The 17,796-nt window shown below is 41.9% G+C and overlaps 1 protein-coding gene across 4 annotated transcripts; it reads left to right on the top strand.

The window, feature by feature from the left end:
* Positions 1-10,809: 10,809 nt before the first annotated feature.
* LOC130468042 (uncharacterized) lies at positions 10,810-13,616 on the top strand. 4 transcript variants are annotated; one of them, XM_056837466.1, is made up of 5 exons: positions 10,810-11,371; positions 11,461-11,544; positions 11,619-11,702; positions 11,780-12,475; positions 12,565-13,616. In XM_056837466.1, exons 4-5 carry the CDS (start codon positions 11,798-11,800, stop codon positions 13,363-13,365), a joined length of 1,479 nt encoding a protein of 492 aa, XP_056693444.1. In that variant the 5' UTR covers positions 10,810-11,371; positions 11,461-11,544; positions 11,619-11,702; positions 11,780-11,797; the 3' UTR covers positions 13,366-13,616. The 4 variants fall into 4 exon arrangements, with proteins under 4 accessions (XP_056693444.1, XP_056693442.1, XP_056693445.1 ...); XM_056837464.1 differs by having other exon boundaries at positions 11,461-11,702; XM_056837467.1 differs by lacking the exon at positions 11,461-11,544.
* The last annotated feature ends 4,180 nt before the right edge of the window (positions 13,617-17,796 follow it).

Consider the following 17,796-nt stretch of genomic DNA (forward strand, 5'->3'; position numbering starts at 1 on the left):
GAAATTTAGGTATGTTGATTATGGAACAAAATAGCCATTAAGTTCCAGCCTTTGAAAGGACTTAAAACAAACTAGATGACCCTACAACTAATGTAGCATTGCCATGCTTCATTTCCCACTTGTAGGTCATTAGTGTATCCTAGCTTCCATTGTTTGAGTTATTACCGAAGTAAGAACCTCAAGCGGTATATGATACCAAGGAAGTTTGATTGCTAGGTCACTTCTCTTTAAACATAAACTTATAGGTAGAAACGGAATCGTAAATTCCTTTCATTCGTTCCTCGTTTTCCTATTTCTTGTACCCTTTCTTATAGTCTTAAGAATTGATTTCTTTAGGGTTGACTTTTATACTTTGTTAGACATGTCCAATGTCACCAACAAGGTTTTTACCATTTTAATTTATGTTGAATATTTTGCTTCAACTAGATGATCTTACCAGAAGCTTCTAAAGCTCTCTAAGCATCGATCTATTCGAATGTCTAGGGACTAGACTCATTCGAGAATTAAATGGACAAAGATGTTTAGGTTGTTAACCATTGGTAAAGCTGAGCGTTTAAGCTCAATGCTTTATGATCTCAAAACTACAGTGTATTTTGAATTCACAAGCACCAATTGGTTTGCCATTCGATTTTGATACTCGAAAACAACCATAAAAGTCGCTATAAGAAACGTACATTTTAAATTGCTCACTTTCTCTCATTTCCGTGAATCGTTCTTGGATTCACTACCAATCGAGGAAATTTACTGTTACCTTTCTAAAAGGATTTATTGCAGTGCAAGATATTTAATTATAAACAATAATTAAAACATACATTGAAGCATGCAAAGTCTAAACATTTATCATGAATAATAACTTGAAAATGAAAGCAATCATGCAATTTAAACAAGTCATTAGCATTTTATTCGAATTATGTGTTCCGGCAGGTGTGAATAAAATGATTCCAAGACCCTAAAACCATTGAAGAATTAAGCACAGTTTGTCGACTCAATTCTAAAACATTTGGGTAAGCAAAAGCCTTTTTGCTAATAGTCTAGAAACTACTCTTGGTTGATAGGTACGTCTAAGAACTTATTAGGTAAACCTATCGATTTTGCCACGACATAAAAGGACTCCTTACTTATATCGTTGAGTTTCACCAAAACTAACATGTACTCACAATTATTTGTGTACCTTGCCCCTTTAGGACCAATAAGTAACACCTCGCTGAGCGAAAACTATTACTAGATTGATGTAAAGGATATCCAAGCAAGTGTATATTTTGGCATGGCACCTTTTAACTCAATTTTTAAGTTTGGAACTTAAGGCTCTTACTATGTTGGTTAGATTTTAAGTGAACTAAAATCCTTAATCATGCAACATAATCAAGCCGCGATCTCATGCATAATTAAGACATATTTAAAGCAATAAATAACTTAAAGCATGCATAAGATAAATGTGATCTAGTATGGCCCGACTTCATCTTGAAGCTTTAACTTCAAAGTCCGTCTTGAAAATCTCCGTGGGAGGCACCATTTTCTTCAAATAGGATAAGCTATAATTAAAACTAATTACAACTATTTGATGGTACGTAGACCATATTTGAATTGAAAAACAACTTTGGTACTTTAGACCAATTACATTCAAATTAATGGTACACAGACCATATTTTCTATCCTATTTGGGCCATACTAGTCACTTCATAACCTGCAAAACAGTACATATACAATATATACCATTCACCCATTCATTATCATGAATGGCCCACATAGCTGGTTAGTAAAACACATTATGCATCACGTAAACATTTGCAGCAATTAATCAAGGGCACCAATAATCTACCAATTATTCAGTCCTTATTAATTCTAATCAAGTTGTTTTAACCTTAAGGATTTGTAGACCTAATCAAGAGTTTATGACTAAAAGGGCTCCCACTTAAACCAATAAATTCATATGCTTTACTAATTTTAAACATAAAAATGTATTTCTAGTCTAACCGGAAACATACAAATTTAATTAAAATTTAAAGCTCATATAAATTTATAATTGAATCCATAAAGTTTAATTTAATTTCAGTCGTATTTAAATTAATTCATGATTTTAATTTTAGTAAAATAATTAGAATAAATAAAATTTATTATAATTACAATATTCAAAATTATAATCCAAGAAAATAATTTAAATTATTAATTTTAAAATTAATTAAAATTACGTAAACTGAAAATTTCAAATTAAAAATTTCAAAACGATCTAATCGCAACGCAACAATCCCACGCATCGCACGCCCATGGGCCACACGCACACAGCCATCGCTGGCCATGTGTGCGCAGCCCATGCGCTGCGTCGCATCGCCGCTGCTGCTCTCCTTCGCAAGGCATCACGCGAGCTGGTGCTCGCTGCGCGCGCCAGCACTCGATGCACGCGAGCCATCGCTCGCTGCGCTCGCTCGCCAGCGTTCGCTGCGCGCGCTCGCCAGCGCTCGCTTTATGCGGGCCATTGCTCGCTGCGCGCGCTCGCCAGCGCTCGCTTTATGCGGGCCATTGCTCGCTGCGCGCGCTTGCCAGCGCTCGATCCTGCGAGCCATCGCTCGCTGCGCGAGGCATCGATGCTGGGCGTAGCACTCGTGGCACGCGAGCTTGCGCTCGCTGCGCGCGAGGCTCCGCACGCTTGCGCGAGGCAGTGCGCGCTGTGGCGCAGCTCGCTTGCTGCCCACACGCGACTGATGTGCCTTGCTTTCGCCCTCGCCCATTCGTCCATTGCTCACAGCCCACGACACAAGGCAGGGCTGCTGCCTTGTGCTCGTGCACCATGGCCTTGCTCATTGCATTCGTGCCGCATGGGCGACGAGCTCCCTTGCTCGTCGTCACATGCCCGCACTATACAACACCCCTTAAGGGTAACACGTAGCGTCCATTGCTTTGTGCGTGCAAGTTATATGAGCGAATCGCATAAAATTTAAAAAATTTATATTTAAAATTAATGACAAATTAATAAATAATATTAATTTCATAATTTTAGGGCGAAAAATCGAAAATTTATTATTCAATTGATTTCCGATTAACATGGATTCAAGTCTAGGTCATAAAAATTTAAAATTTAACATAAATTTACAATTTTTATGGTGGTTTTTAATCATAGGTATCTAATTAAATTATAATTAATTATGAAAATCAAATTAATTCTAAATTATTCTAATTTTCAACAAATTAATCATAATTACAAATTAGATTGCATAATTAACAAGGCTAGGCATTCAACTTGTTAAACATATACAGTAGGTCAATCAAAAATTCAAGATTTATCAACAAGAATCGCAAATATTTAATTTAACATCTTAAATTTACGAAATTTTGCATTCGAAAAACTAAAACCTCCGAAAAGTCATAGTTAGGCTTCGAATTTTAGAATTCTGGGTTCGGCCGAAAAATACTCTTTTTGTCAAAATTTTAGAATGCCTTTTACATGCGGAATTGACACAAAAATCACTCGATTTGGATGAGTAACGAAGAAACTGCCGAAAAATTGCGTACGTATAATTAAATAAACGCAATTTGCAAATTAATTAACAATTACGAAAATTAATCACCCCTTTTAATTCTTGCAAATTTGTAATATTTAACCATGTTCATGCAATTTAGATTATGAAAATAATAAGAGGCTCGTGATACCACTGTTAGGTTATGATACATATGACAATTCATAAATCATGCGGAAAAACCATAAAGCCAGGAAAACATATTATTTACACATAATCATTTAGCATAGTTTAGATGCATACTCTTTGTTGCGTGCCTTCCCTAGCTGCGCCCGAACCGAACAAGAACAAGTCTTTAGGACTCCAAGTGTCGTCCCTCCGTAGATAGTCCACAGCGCGTCCGGATCCGCCTTAAGATTGACCAACTAGAATCGCCCTTAAGGTACTTAGAATTTTCGGCACTTTATAGGCAATTGTATGACTGAATTTTGCTCTTAAAAACTCACTTTGAATACTTGAATACTCGATGTAAATATGTGACCCTAGGCACCTATTTATAGAGTTATGGAAAAGGATTTGGAATCCTATTAGGATACTAATTTATTTAATTATAATCCTACTAGGACTCTAATTAAATAAACTAAATCTTTTAGGATTAGATTTAATCATATGACAAATCCCGGTAGCTTTAGGATTCGAGTAGCACACAAACACACACGCACGCACAGCAGCCCACGAGGGGCGCCATGCGCGCGCGCGCAGCCCGCGAGCTTGCAGCCCACACGCTGCCGTAGCCTTGGCGCGCGCTGGGCCTGCCTTGCGGTGGGCCTGGCGCAGCCTTGGCTGGTGCGTTTGTGGCGCGCTGGCTTGCTGGGCGATGGCCCGGCTTCGTGCTGTGCCTTCGTCTGGCAGGCCTCGTCCGATGCTAATTCGTACGATACGCTTCCGATTAATTTCCCGATTCCGGAATTCATTTCCGATACGAACAATATTCAACATTTCCGATTCCGGAATCAATTTCCGTTTCGAACAAATATTTAATATTTCCGTTTCCGGAATTATTTTCCGATTCCGATAATATTTCCGATTCTGACAATATTTCCGTTTCCGGCAATATTTCCGATTCCGGCAATATTTCCATTTCCAATAATATTTTCCGATACGTACCATGTTTCCGTTTCCGGCAACATCTACGACTTGGATAATATTTATATTTCCGATACGATCCATATTTCCGTTTCCGGCAATATCATCGTTTCCGGAGTATTCATTTCTTGCCTGTGACGATCTCAGCTCCCACTGAAACCAAGATCCGTCGATTCCGAATATCCATAGATGGAGTATTTAATGCCATTAAATACTTGATCCGTTTACGTACTATTTGTGTGACCCTACGGGTTCAGTCAAGAGTAAGCTGTGGATTAATATCATTAATTCCACTTGAACTGAAGCGGCCTCTAGCTAGGCATTCAGCTCACTTGATCTTACTGAATTATTAACTTGTTAATTAATACTGAACCGCATTTATTAGACTTAACATTGAATGCATACTTGGACCAAGGGCATTATTTCCTTCATCTTTTCTCTTTCTATCTTCTTCCTTATTTACAGATTCTTTTCTTGTTTTTTCTGCCTTCAATTCTTGCAACCCCTCTTAATACTACATCTTCCATTTCTAAATCGTTTCTTTTCTTTTGTTGGCGCATTCATATTAACATTTTCATTTCTGCAGGAAAATCATAATGTTGTTAGTTAAACATTATTCTGTATAAGTTGAACGTAAGACTTGAGAAACTGAACATCACACAAAAGTGTTCTTATTTATGAACGTATCATAGTTTTATAAGTTGAATTTAGTTGAACATGAGACTTGAGAAACTGAAAATCACACAAAAATGTTCTTATTTGTGAACATCATCTTTTATAAATTGAACATCATCTTTTATAAGTTGAACATGATGAATTATAAACTGAACATGACACTATTTAGACAACGCCACTTTTGATCTTTTAGTAAAGAATAATGAACATTTGTTTATTACTGTTGTTGCTGGCCTTTTAGTTGAGCATGATTCTGTACATAATTCTTTATAAGTTGAACATGAGACTAGAGAAACTGAACATCACACAAAGTGTTGACGATATCATAGTTTTATAGTTTAAATTTAGTTATACATAATTCTTTATAAATTGAACATGAGACTTGAGAAACTGAACATCACACAAAAGTATTGAACATATATTAGTTTTATAAGTTGAATTTAGTTGAACATGATTTTGTATAAGTTGAACATAAGACTTGAAAAAATGAACATCACTCAAAAGTGTTCTTATTTGTGAACATCATCTTTTATAAATTGAACATCATCTTTTATAAGTTGAACATGATGAGTTATAAACAGAACATGACAATATTTAGACTGTCCCAATTTTGATATTTTAGTAAAGAATAATGGACACATGCTTATAAAATCTGACCATGATCTTTTAGTAAAGAATAATGAACATCTGTTTTATAAAATATGTTTGGCTCGTTATTTGGTGGTATACTGCTTTCTTATTAATGTTGATGCTTGCCTTTTAGTTGAACATGATTATGTATAAGTTGAACATAAGACTTGAGAAACTAAACATCACATAAAGTGTTAATATATCATAGTTTTATAGGGTAAATTTAGTTGTAAATAATTCTTTATAAGTTGAACATGAGACTTGAGAAACTGAATATCACACAAAAGTATTGAACATATATTAGTTTTATAAGTTGAATTTCGTTGAACATGATTTTATATAAATTGAACATAAGACTTGAGAAATTGAACATCACACCAAAGTGTTGAACATATCACAAATTTATTTGGTTAATTTAGTTGAACATGATTCTTTATAAGTTGAACACGAGAGTTGAATAACTGAACATCACACAAAAATGTTATTAATGTGAACATCATCTTTTATTAGTTGAACATGATAAATTATAAACTGAACATAACAAATTCGGAATTAATATTCAACAATAACTACCACGACCACCAAGAACAACAATCCCAACCACAATACCAACAACAACAACAATAACAACTTACCAAATGTAGTTCATTCTACAATTTTGAACATCGAACTTTATAAATTAGACATGCGCGGTGATAGATCTAAAATTGCAGCATAAAATTGTTGTTAAAAAAATGAACATCTACATATATTAATTTGAACATCTCCAACCACGAAATCAATTTACGACAATATGTAAATTAAAATCACAATAAAATTTGGTGACGAAACTAGCAAATTATTGAACACGAATTCGAAGCAAATGAACATCGGATAACTGCAAATTAAAGATCGATTTACAAAGGAAGCTCACGAATTTCATTCAAAGAAACATGGATTGGAGCAAAGAGATGAGAGATGTTCGACGGATCTGATCAAAAATTTGCCGGAATCGATCATAAATTCGACGGATCTGACCAGAAATTCAATAGAGCAGACTTGAAAATTGACAAATCTGATCAGAAATTTGACAGATATGACCAGAAATTCGACGGATCCGACCAGAAATTCGCCGGAATCGCATGAGTAACTGTCGTCGTGGAATCCATCGGAGTGAAATTGAAGGTTTAAAGAGATGTAATTTGATGAGAGAAAACAATAGTTTCATGAGAGAGAATTGGGAGGTTTTGATGAGAGAGAAAATGGTCAGAGAAAATGGTCAGAGGTTACAGGAGAGAGAAAAATGAATATATTATATGTAATGTAGTGTATTTTAGCTCGTATGCATCTAGAGATAGATGCATACATATGCAGCCATTAATTATTAGAGGCTTGACCCATCTCTTTCACCCAAAAAAGTAGTAATACTTGGTACTATTCAAACTGTGACCCAATTCAGATTCATAGTACTCACTAATTTCCAATTTTCCATTACTTTAAATCCCCCACTTTAGCTTGACAAGTTGACGGACTCAGGAAAGTGATGACCCATATTTGGAACATCGATTGTTTATTCTTTTTTCCTTTTCAAATCCAAATATTTTTCGTATTACATCCATGCGTCATTGACCCATTTCATCCATGCGTCATTACATCCATGCAACATAACTACGTTGCAAGAGTCCGATACAGGAAGGATATTGTAAAGTTGAATACTGATTCAACATTATTTACTAACAATTAAATTAAAAGAGCACTTCAAATTTCATTAGGCTAAATTGCATGAGATTTTATACGCACCGGTTGTACAATAAATTTATTTTATAACGGGATAATTTTTGCTAATTTTATGATAACTATTAATGTGTTTAATTTTGATTAATTTTTATATTACGAAATTTTTTATTGATAAACTTTTTGAAAGGTGCGTTAAATATTTACCTTTATTTTATACGGACTACTTTTTTTTAAGGTAAAATTAGTTCATTAATAAAATAGTCATACGACATATACAATAGAAATCAAACCTAACAAATACAAAATAACTTAGAATCAAAAGAAATTCTAATCCGGCAAAACCACGATCGTTGTGGATGACATCTGACAATAATTAATACACTCTTTCATATCGTTGTTTGAGACAACCTTCAACCGGGGGGGGGGGTCGATCTGTTGTAGCTTTGGGATTGAATTAAATTCGATACAATTGATTACGTAGGACTAACATCCGTGGTAACACCGAATAAATCTTCATCAATAAATCAATTTTTTTTTCCAATTACATTAAATAAAATACAACAACAAATCAAAACCTTAAATAATATAGATATATATACTTCACATAATTCACAACCCATACTTGTACTGTACAATAATAATAATATTAGAACACCTCATCTAGGGGTGAAACAATGGATTGCTTGAATTTGTAGAGAATAGTGAAAGTCGATCTAAGACCTCATTGCTACACAACAACAAAAATTGTTGAATGGTTAAATTATTATAGACGTATCGGATCGGACTTAACTTCCGTGTCCCTTAATATGCTGTAACGTACGAAACTAACAATAAAACCTTGTTCAATTCTTGGATGAAATATTATCCATAACAAGTCTGAAATGAAGTGGTTGACAAGGAATTTGAATGACACCATCTTGTTGATAACCAAACTCATTAGCAGATAATTGTAGCAAATCAATAATAAAAGGATGCTTCATCAACCTAAGTGGTACCATAAACCTCTCTTCTTCTTCCTCACACTTGCCTACCATAATAGGCACATACCCTCTTCTAATTTCATGTTCATCACAACATATTTTCGAGTATTGACGCCTTCGTCGTGGCGATATTGATGAATACTCTTCCCTCTTCCTCATTATCTTTCCTATCAAATCTTTCATTGTAGGAGTATGTATAATTATGTATAATAATGGGTTTGTAATTTTGTATTGAAGAAGGGTACGTGAAAGCATGCATGGGCTTTACGTTGTTAACAAATGTTTGGTTTTATATAGTTAGCCGTGTTTTAACTTGTTCCATGGCTGTCTTTTTCGTATCAAAGTATGTTCGGTTAATTATAACAAACTTTGAAAATTCTAATACTTGTAGTCAAATATGACGAATTACAGAATTCAACAAAAAATCACCTTAATTTATCATTCAACCTTAAATATTGGCATGTGCTTTGCTATATACTCCGTGTTCCGGTGTTGTAAAGATGGAAACAATGGGCTTCGAATGAAGGCCCTTTTGTATGTGTTGAAGATCTTGCTTGTTTGAATGAGTGGAGTCCGAATTCACCTGCACAAGAGCAAAGTTACTAGCCTCGGGGGTGTTTCCGAGGAAAGCCCCTCCGATGCCTAAGTAAGAATGATGCTCGGATTCTAGAGAGAAGTTCTCTAGAAGAGTAGTCTTAAGGCGGTAAATTGGACGTACCTTGAGGTGTGAGCCTTGGCGGCCTATTTATAGTGTTTGCATAATAAATGCCCATAGGTCATTTATTGCTTTTGGGCCTTGGGCCTTGATGGATGGCTGACTAGCCATTGGTGGGTTTGATGCTGTTTGTTTAGAGCCATTGGGCTTTGGACTTAGTGGCCCAATTGAGAATCAATTGGGAGCCCAAACAACATGCCCCCCAGACCCGGTCCATTTAGAATTAAATGGGTGGGTTTCCAGCTGTCAGAAGTCCAAAAGTTCCCTCTCTTTTTTGAAAAGAGATGATTTGCATTGATGACAAGTGTTGGGAGTTGTACCGTGTCGTGGAGATCGTGGGTTGAGGAAGTTGATGCGCCCTTTTCTTTTCTATAAATACTGGGTGCTTTGCTCTTTTTGAACTTTTTATTCCTTCTTTCAAACCCATTATCTCTCTAAATTCCGGCGATCGCAGTGCAATTTGCTTCTTCAGATCTACGAAATTCGGCCAACTTTAGACTTCGGGAACTTGTGTTGTTCGTTTTATCGGCGAATTCCGCTTCGGAAAAAGGTAATTTGTTTCTGAATTCTCCTTTTTTTCTTCGTTTTCCCTTCTACCCCTCAATCTCAACCCTAGACCGAGAATTCGCGGCCATGGCAAAGAATAGGGGCAAGAGCAAGTTCGTCGTTGGTTCCTCTAGTGAGAGGGAGAACGTGCCTTCGGGAAGGTTACCGAAAACTTCGAGGGGTCGGCCTTCGGAGAGGCCGGTGGAGAGGCGTTCGACTGGTTGGGATGCTTCAAAAGATGATGTTGTTGGCGGGTCTAGCGTGTCTGAACGCGCAACTTCTGGTAAGAAAGCTGGTTCTTCGGGTGTGCGCCGCTCTTACCCTGAGTTTCCAGTTCATTGGACTGAAGCTGATCCGCAGGGCAAGTATGCCCCGATTCTGCATGAGACCACTAAGATCGATGGTCCCTTGGAAAAATCGGTCAGTGGTGACTGGTTGGTGGAGGCGAAGCTGGGGAACTACCATCGGAGAGCCGAAGAGTTATACGGAATCCAGCACGCCTTGGGGTACTGGTGCGAGCTTCCCGACCAGGAGCGTCCTCGGGTGACTCATCCGCCGAGGGGGTTCATCTCTGTGTATACTCATCATTTGGAGAACGGTCTCCGCTTTCCTTTGGATCCCTTCGTTTCCGAGCTCCTGGTGTCGTACAACATCAGTTTGGCCCAGCTTACCCCCAAATCTATGAGGCACATCATCGGATTTAGATGGGTGTGCGATTTTATTAACTTTCCATGCTCTGTTGCCGTGTTTCGGGATCTGCACGATCTGTCTTTCAACCATGCTTCCAAGGGAGATGGGTATGGTTGGTGGACCATCATCAACAAAAGATCCCGAAGGAAGGGGGAGCCGAACTATATTACGGCCTACCCTTACCTCAGCTCTGATCATAATTGGAAGACGGAGTGGTTGTTTGTTCGTGTGCCGACAGATCCGAAACATCCACATTTTTACCGCCCTCCGAAGTGGTTTGTGACTCCTGATCCTGATATGCGAAGCGTGGCTGCTCCGGATCGGAACCATCACCACTACGTGGATCTCCTCCAGTGGTTTTTGGCTCGGGAGGACAACTACAAACTGCCGTCCAACTGGCTCCCGAACCTCAACTATATCTTGCGGGAGGACATTCTTGCTGTTGCCGGTCTCAGTAGGATTTTTGACAGGGGTAGGTGTCTTTCGGCTGGGACCGTGCTTTAGTAAGTTTGTCCTCCTCCTTTTTGTCTCGTTTTATTGACTTTGCTTTGTGCTTTGTTTCTGCAGAGTACGGCTTTAGCTGCGTTGATCCTGTGGTCTTGGGCATTTCTTTGGATCTGAAGACCATTCACGACTCGGCCCCTGATTACAAGTTCGGGAAGGAGAATCCTCGTAATCCTCGCTTGAAGGATTACGTGCTGTCTCCGTCGGGTGTCGCTCGGATATCTGAAGTTCGAGCTGATCCGTGGGATTCTGCCTCTTCTCCCGAAGCTGTTCCAGTGAAAGTCGTGCTCCCTGATTTGAGGACGACCTCGGATCCGGTGAGTGTTTCTATTTCTCGAAGTCTTTTGTTTGTCTTTCTTTCTGGTTGGCCGTCGGCTAACGTCTTGGTCCTGGACCATCTTTTTAGGGTCCTGGGACTGACGCTGTGCCGCGTGCCGTTCCTTCGGTTTCATCTCCGGCTCGGATAGATATCTCTTTATCTAGGAACCGGGTACTTCGCGTTTTTTCTTTATTCCTTCCTTTGTCTTCTTTTACATTTATTGACCCTTGGTCTCCTCTGTTTAGGATCAGCGCAAAAGGAAGGGCAGCACTCTTTTGAGGCCTTCTGCGCATCCGAAGAAAGCGAAAGCTTCTCAGTCTTCGGAGAAGGTATTTGTTCTGACTTGGAGCCTTTGTGGTCCGTTCTCTCTTTTTCTGAAACTGACCTTTGAGCGTTTGCCCTGTAGGAAGAAGTTTCGGAAGTCATGCCTCCTCCCAAAAATCTCCTTCACTTCATGCCCTTGCCAGGGCAGAAGTTGAAGAGTGTGGTGGTTGCGGAACCGCCGCCCGTGGACCAACCGTTGGCCGAGGAAGATACCATCCCCTCTCCGCTGAAGCCGTCTGCTGCTTTGGGGATCGAGATCCAGGATATAACCAAGGTGATGGAGGCAATTGAAGCCGACCTTGTTCCTGGCTCGGATGTCCCTACTGTGGCCGAGCGGAAGGAAGAATCTGCTGACGTTTCTCTCGAAAGGGAGAGAAGTCCAGATAAGGAGATGGTGGATCTCACCGAGGCTCACATGGAGGTTCCCGAAGCTGAGAAGGAGGTCCCTTCTGCTGAGGAGGAGCAACCCGAGCAGGGTCTGACGAGGAAGAGGCGCCACTCGACCTTGGGCTCTACTTCGACCTCGGCCCTGGATAGACTGATCCACGCTGACCCTTGCTCGGATGTTCCGCTGAAACGGATCCCCGAGGAGGTAAGGGAGGCGATGGCTCGCTATGCTAGGGCTCCGGTTTTGGGGGAGAACCCCATGGCTCACGTGGGATCTTTGGTGGGTCCCGAAGCTGCACGGGAGAATCTTCTTCGGGCCAACCCGCAGTGGAGGGTTCCTGGAGCTGAGGAGAGGAACCCAGCTATGATGGCTCAGTATTATCTGAATGAGGTAAGTGTTGGGAATTTTGTTTTGAGTTCCGTTTTTGGTTTGTTGTTTTCTTCTTTCCTCATCTTTTCTTGTCTTTTCTTCTTTCCCAGGCTGTTTTCTGGTCCTCGTTCGCTTCCGAGTGTAGCTCGGTTGAGGAGAGGCAATTGAGGAGGTATCAGGAGGCTTATGCTCGTGATATCCCTGTCTTGGACCAGAAGGCTGGGCAGCTCATGGCCGAGATGGTGGACCTCAAGCTACTGTACCTTCAGTACAGTCGTGAGGCTAGGGAATCGGCTGAGCAGATCGGGGCCGAAGTTGGGAAGCTTACTTTCCGAGTCGAGGAGGATGCTGAAAAGATAGCTTCCTTCGACAAGGAGAGGAAAGAAATGGCTGCCAAGTTTGCGAGCGAACTTGAAGAAAAAGACAGTCTTCTCAAGGAGATGACTTCTAAATTTGAGGCGGCCATTAAGCAGAGCCAGGAAGCGGAGGCGAGGCTTCAGCAGTTTGTCAAGCATCGGGAGATTGTTCAGAACCAAGCTGACAAGGTGCCCGTTCTCCAGCTGAAGATCCGAGAGAAGGATGCTGCCATTCGGAAACTGGAGCAAGAGAGAGTTGACCTCTACACTGCTGATCAGTGTAGGGAGCAATACTGGAATGGCATCCTGGGCGCTCGGCGGATGTTCGCGAAGCATATGCCTCATTTCCCTTGGAATGAGAAGGTTCCGCTCTGGATGAGGGCCCAGGATCACTTGGTGGAGTGCCAGGCCGATCGAGACGAAGCTGAAGCTGAGCGCCAAGCTGCTCTTGCAGAGGCTCGGGCCCAGAAGGCGACTTCCGAAGGTGATACTACTGCTGGGGGTTCTTCGAAGGATGCTCCCCTGGGGGATGCTCCTGAGACTCCCAAGAGTTAGGGATTCGGGCAGTCGTCTTCTTCAGAGTCGGTCGGTTCCAGTTGAGGACTTCCGAACATGTGCTTGCCTTTCCCCCTTTTGCCTCGGCGCTGCGTTGTACTCATTTCTTTTTGCTTTCTTAGTACTTCGGTAGGCCGGTATTGTCTGTTGATGGCTGCCGATTTTAACTGTTTCATTTTGTTTTCAATTTTTGAGGTTTTCAATGTATTTGTACTTCCCCCAAATATTGAATAAAAAATGAATGTTTGTTACTTGGCTGCTTCTTTTCAACTTGTTCTTTCGCAATTTTAGGTCTTTAAATCCGTAGATTTCTCGAGCTCCTCTTTCTGTAGACTTGCTAAAAACCTTTTGATCTTGCGAGCTCTTTAAATCCGTAGATCGGTTAAGAGACTTTTTAACTTTTGCGAGTTCTTCAAATCCGTAGATCTGCTAAGAGACTCTTTGACTTTGTGAGTTCTTCAAATCCGTAGATCTGCTAAGAGACTCTTTAGTTTTGCGAGTTCTTCAAATCCGTAGATCTGCTAAGAGACTCTTTAGTTTTGCGAGTTCTTCAAATCCGTAGATCTGCTAAGAGACTCTTTAGTTTTGCGAGTTCTTCAAATCCGTAGATCTGCTAAGAGACTCTTTAGTTTTGCGAGTTCTTCAAATCCGTAGATCTGCTAAGAGACTCTTTAGTTTTGCGAGTTCTTCAAATCCGTAGATCTGCTAAGAGACTCTTTAGTTTCCAGACTCTTCAAATCCGTCGATCTGCTCAGAGGTTTGGATTGTTCTTCCGATCTCTTGTGGTTCGGAAACCTGGGCAAGAGATCGCTAGTCTGCCTCTTTAGTTATGCCTTCGGCGATCCGTGGATCTGAGCCGGAGTTTTATAACTTGATTCGAGCGACTGTTTGTTGCGAACAAATTTTATTAGGGTACCGCGAATCCGAGGATTCTGGACGATTCCCTGAAGTGTATGATTTGGTCATTTCTTGCATTTTATCAAGGAATGGGCAAAGTCAACCTGTTTTTAGTCTCGGATTGATCAGATCCGAGGCTGCATATATATATAAAGGGACAATAATTATAGAGATAAGTTTAATGAAACACATGGTGCCAATGGCTTTCCTCTTCTCATTAAACAACTTACTTGGTTTACAGACAGAGATCATACAAAATATTTCTTGAGAACATCGGTATTCCAATGGTTCTTCAGAATTGTTCCATCTAACTGTTTCAGCATATACGTGCCTGGCCTTTTTTCGGAATGGATGATGTATGGTCCTTCCCAAGTGGCTGAGAGTTTGCCATGGATCCGTCCTTTCTGAACCGAGGCGGCGTTTCTGAGTACTAGATCACCGACTTTTAGGGGTCTGGCGTTGACTCTTCGGTTGTAATGCTTGTTGACCCTCTGCAAATAGGCTGCGTTGAGTGTCCTTGCATCGTTCCGAGCTTCGTCCAGTAGATCGAGAGCTTCGGATAGAAGTTGATTGTTGCTTTCTCCTTGGAGCCCATCATACCTGTTGTATGCCTGGATCCTCAGGCTTTCTGTTCCGATTTCCACAGGAATTACAGCTTCGGATCCGTATACAAGGTGGAACGGTGTTTGCCCGGTAGCTTCTTTCTCAGTGGTCCGAAGGGACCATAGCGTTCCGGGTAGCTCTTCTAACCATTTGTTTTTGTCATCCTCGACTCTTTTCTTGAGTGCGCTGAGGATGAGTTTGTTAGCAGCTTCGGCTTGCCCGTTGCTTTGTGGGTGACAGACTGCCGAGTACGCTAGGTGTATGCCGAACTGTTTGCACCACTTTTGCAACGGGGTGTTGTCGAACTATTTCCCGTGGTCGAAGACCATTAGTCTTGGTATGCCGAACCTTGTGATGATGTTCTGCCATATGAACTTGCGGACCTGAGGTTCGGTGATGGAGGAGACAGCTTCGGCTTCGATCCATTTGCTAAAATAGTCGACTCCTACAATCAACCACTTCTTCTGGTTCGTCGCTGAGGGGAAGGGACCAATGATGTCTAACCCCCACTGTGCGAATGGTAAGGGATACAGTGTTGATTGTAGGGTTTGAGCTGGTTGATGGATGGCTGGTGCGAACTTTTGGCATTTCTCGCATTTCCTTGCCATCTGCTTTGCCTCGGAAACCATAGTGGGCCACCAGTACCCAGCCCGAAAGGGCTTTATGTGCTAATGTCCTACCTCCAATGTGGTTTCCGCATATCCCGAGGTGGATTTCCCTTAGGATGTAGTCAGCGTCTGTTGGACCCACACATTTTAGCAGCGGAGCAGAGAATGATTTCCTCATGAGCTCTCCTTCGGCGCTGATGATGAACCATCTGTTGAATCTTTTCAGTTTTCTCGCTTGCAGCTTATCTTCGGGAAGTTCTCCCCTTTCTTTGTATGCAACTACTGCGTCCATCCAGCTAGGTTCGGTACGTAAGCTGCATACTGTGGTGGGTAGCAAGTCGATGCTTCTCTCTTGGTGAACTTCCACGTGGACCGACCTGTTTAGGTCGATGAGTGTTGAGCTTGCGAGTTTTGACAGTGCGTCTGCTTGTGTGTTCTGTCCTCGGGGAATGAGGATGACTTCAAAGGATCTTAACTTTGACGTTAAGGATTTAATTTTTGCTAAATAGGCTGTCATGCTGGGCCATTTGGCCTCATACTCCCCTCGGATCTGGTTGGCTACAAGCTGGGAATCAGTTTTGAGGCGAACATGTTCGGCCTCCAGGGATAAACAAAGCTCTATCCCTGCGATTGCGGCCTCGTATTCGGCCTCGTTGTTGGTTGCTTTGAAGCCGAACTTCAATGCATACTCTATGCTTTTCCCCGTCGGGGGGATCAGTACAACTCCTGCCCCTGAGCCGTTTATTGTGGAAGATCCGTCAGTGAAGACCTCCCAAGTGCTTTTCGTATCATCCAACATTTCCTGGTATGAGCACTCGGCCAAGAAGTCTGCCAATGCTTGTGCTTTGATTGCTGTCCTCGGCTGATATTTGATGCCGAACTCTGATAGTTCGAAGGCCCAGGCAGCCAATCTTCCTGACCTCTCTATTTTGTCGAGTACTTTTTCGAGCGGTTGGTCAGTTAGCACTGTGATCTGGTGGGAGTCGAAGTATGGCCTCAGTTTTCGTGCAGCTACCACTACTGCATATGCGACTTTCTCGATGAGTGGGTACCGGGTTTCGGCCCCTGTGAGTGTTCGGCTGGTGAAGTAGATTGGCTGTTGCTTCTTTTCTTCTTCCCGAAGAAGCACTGCGCTGACGGTTCCAGGGCTAACTGCGACATATAGGTACAGGGTTTCCCCCTCCTTTGGTCTGGCCAGTGTCGGCAGTTGAGCTAGGTGGGCTCTGAGTTGCTGAAAAGCTTCTTTTTGCTCCTGTTCCCATATCAGTTCGGGATCCACTTTCCTCGGGACCCCTTTTTTCTTGACTGGTTCTGCTTCTCCTCCGGGGAGGTTCTTTGGTTTCAGTGCTTTGAAGAAGGGGGCTCCCTTATCCGAGGCCTTTGATATGAACCTTGTTAGTGCGGCTAACCTGCCGGTTAGCCTCTGCACATCTCTCTTGGTCTTCGGCTCGGGTAAATCCAATGCCGCTTGGACTTTGTCCGGGTTCGCATCAATTCCTCGTTCGCTCACCATGAATCCGAGGAATTTACCTAACTTCACCCCGAAGACGCATTTTTTTGGGTTCAGCTTCATGCTGTGCTTCCTCAGGTTTCCGAAGGTCTCTGCCAAGTCTTTGACGTGGTCTTCCTCCTTGATGCTTTTTACGATGGAGTCATCCACATAGACCTCCACATTCCTCCCTTTCTGGTCGGCGAAGACGTGGTCAACTAGTCTCTGGTAGGTGGCTCCGGCATTTTTCAAGCCGAAAGGCATCATTTTGTAGTTGAACACTCCTGCGCTTGTGATGAACGCTGTCTTTGCCCTGTCATCGGGGTGCATGAACACTTGGTGGTAGCCTGAAAAGGCATCCATGAAGCTGAGCAGTGCATGGCCGCTGGTGGAGTCAACCAATTGATCTATCCTTGGCAGGGGATAGCAGTCTTTGGGGCAGGCTCGGTTCAGGTCTGTGAAATCCACGCACATTCGCCAGGAGCCATTCGCTTTTTTGACCATCACCACGTTGGCCAGCCATTTCGGATACATGCATGGCTCAATGAATCCGGCCTCCTGCAACTTTTTCACCTCCTCGGCGATGGCTTTGTTTTTCTCCGAGGAGTAGTTCCTCTTTTTTTGCTTGACTGGCCGAGCTTCAGCGTTGACGTCCAGCTTGTGACAAATCAGCTTCGGATTTATCCCTGGCATATCTGGTGCTGACCATGCAAAGATGTCTTTATGATCCCTGAGTAATCGGATCAAATCGATTCGGAGCCCCGAGCTTAGGCCCTTGCCTATTCGGACGCTCCTGTCTGAATCCTCTTCGAGGAAGATATCCTCCATTTCTTG

The sequence above is a fragment of the Spinacia oleracea genome, chromosome 2, assembly GCF_020520425.1.
Source record: "Spinacia oleracea cultivar Varoflay chromosome 2, BTI_SOV_V1, whole genome shotgun sequence".
Lineage (NCBI taxonomy): Eukaryota > Viridiplantae > Streptophyta > Magnoliopsida > Caryophyllales > Amaranthaceae > Spinacia > Spinacia oleracea.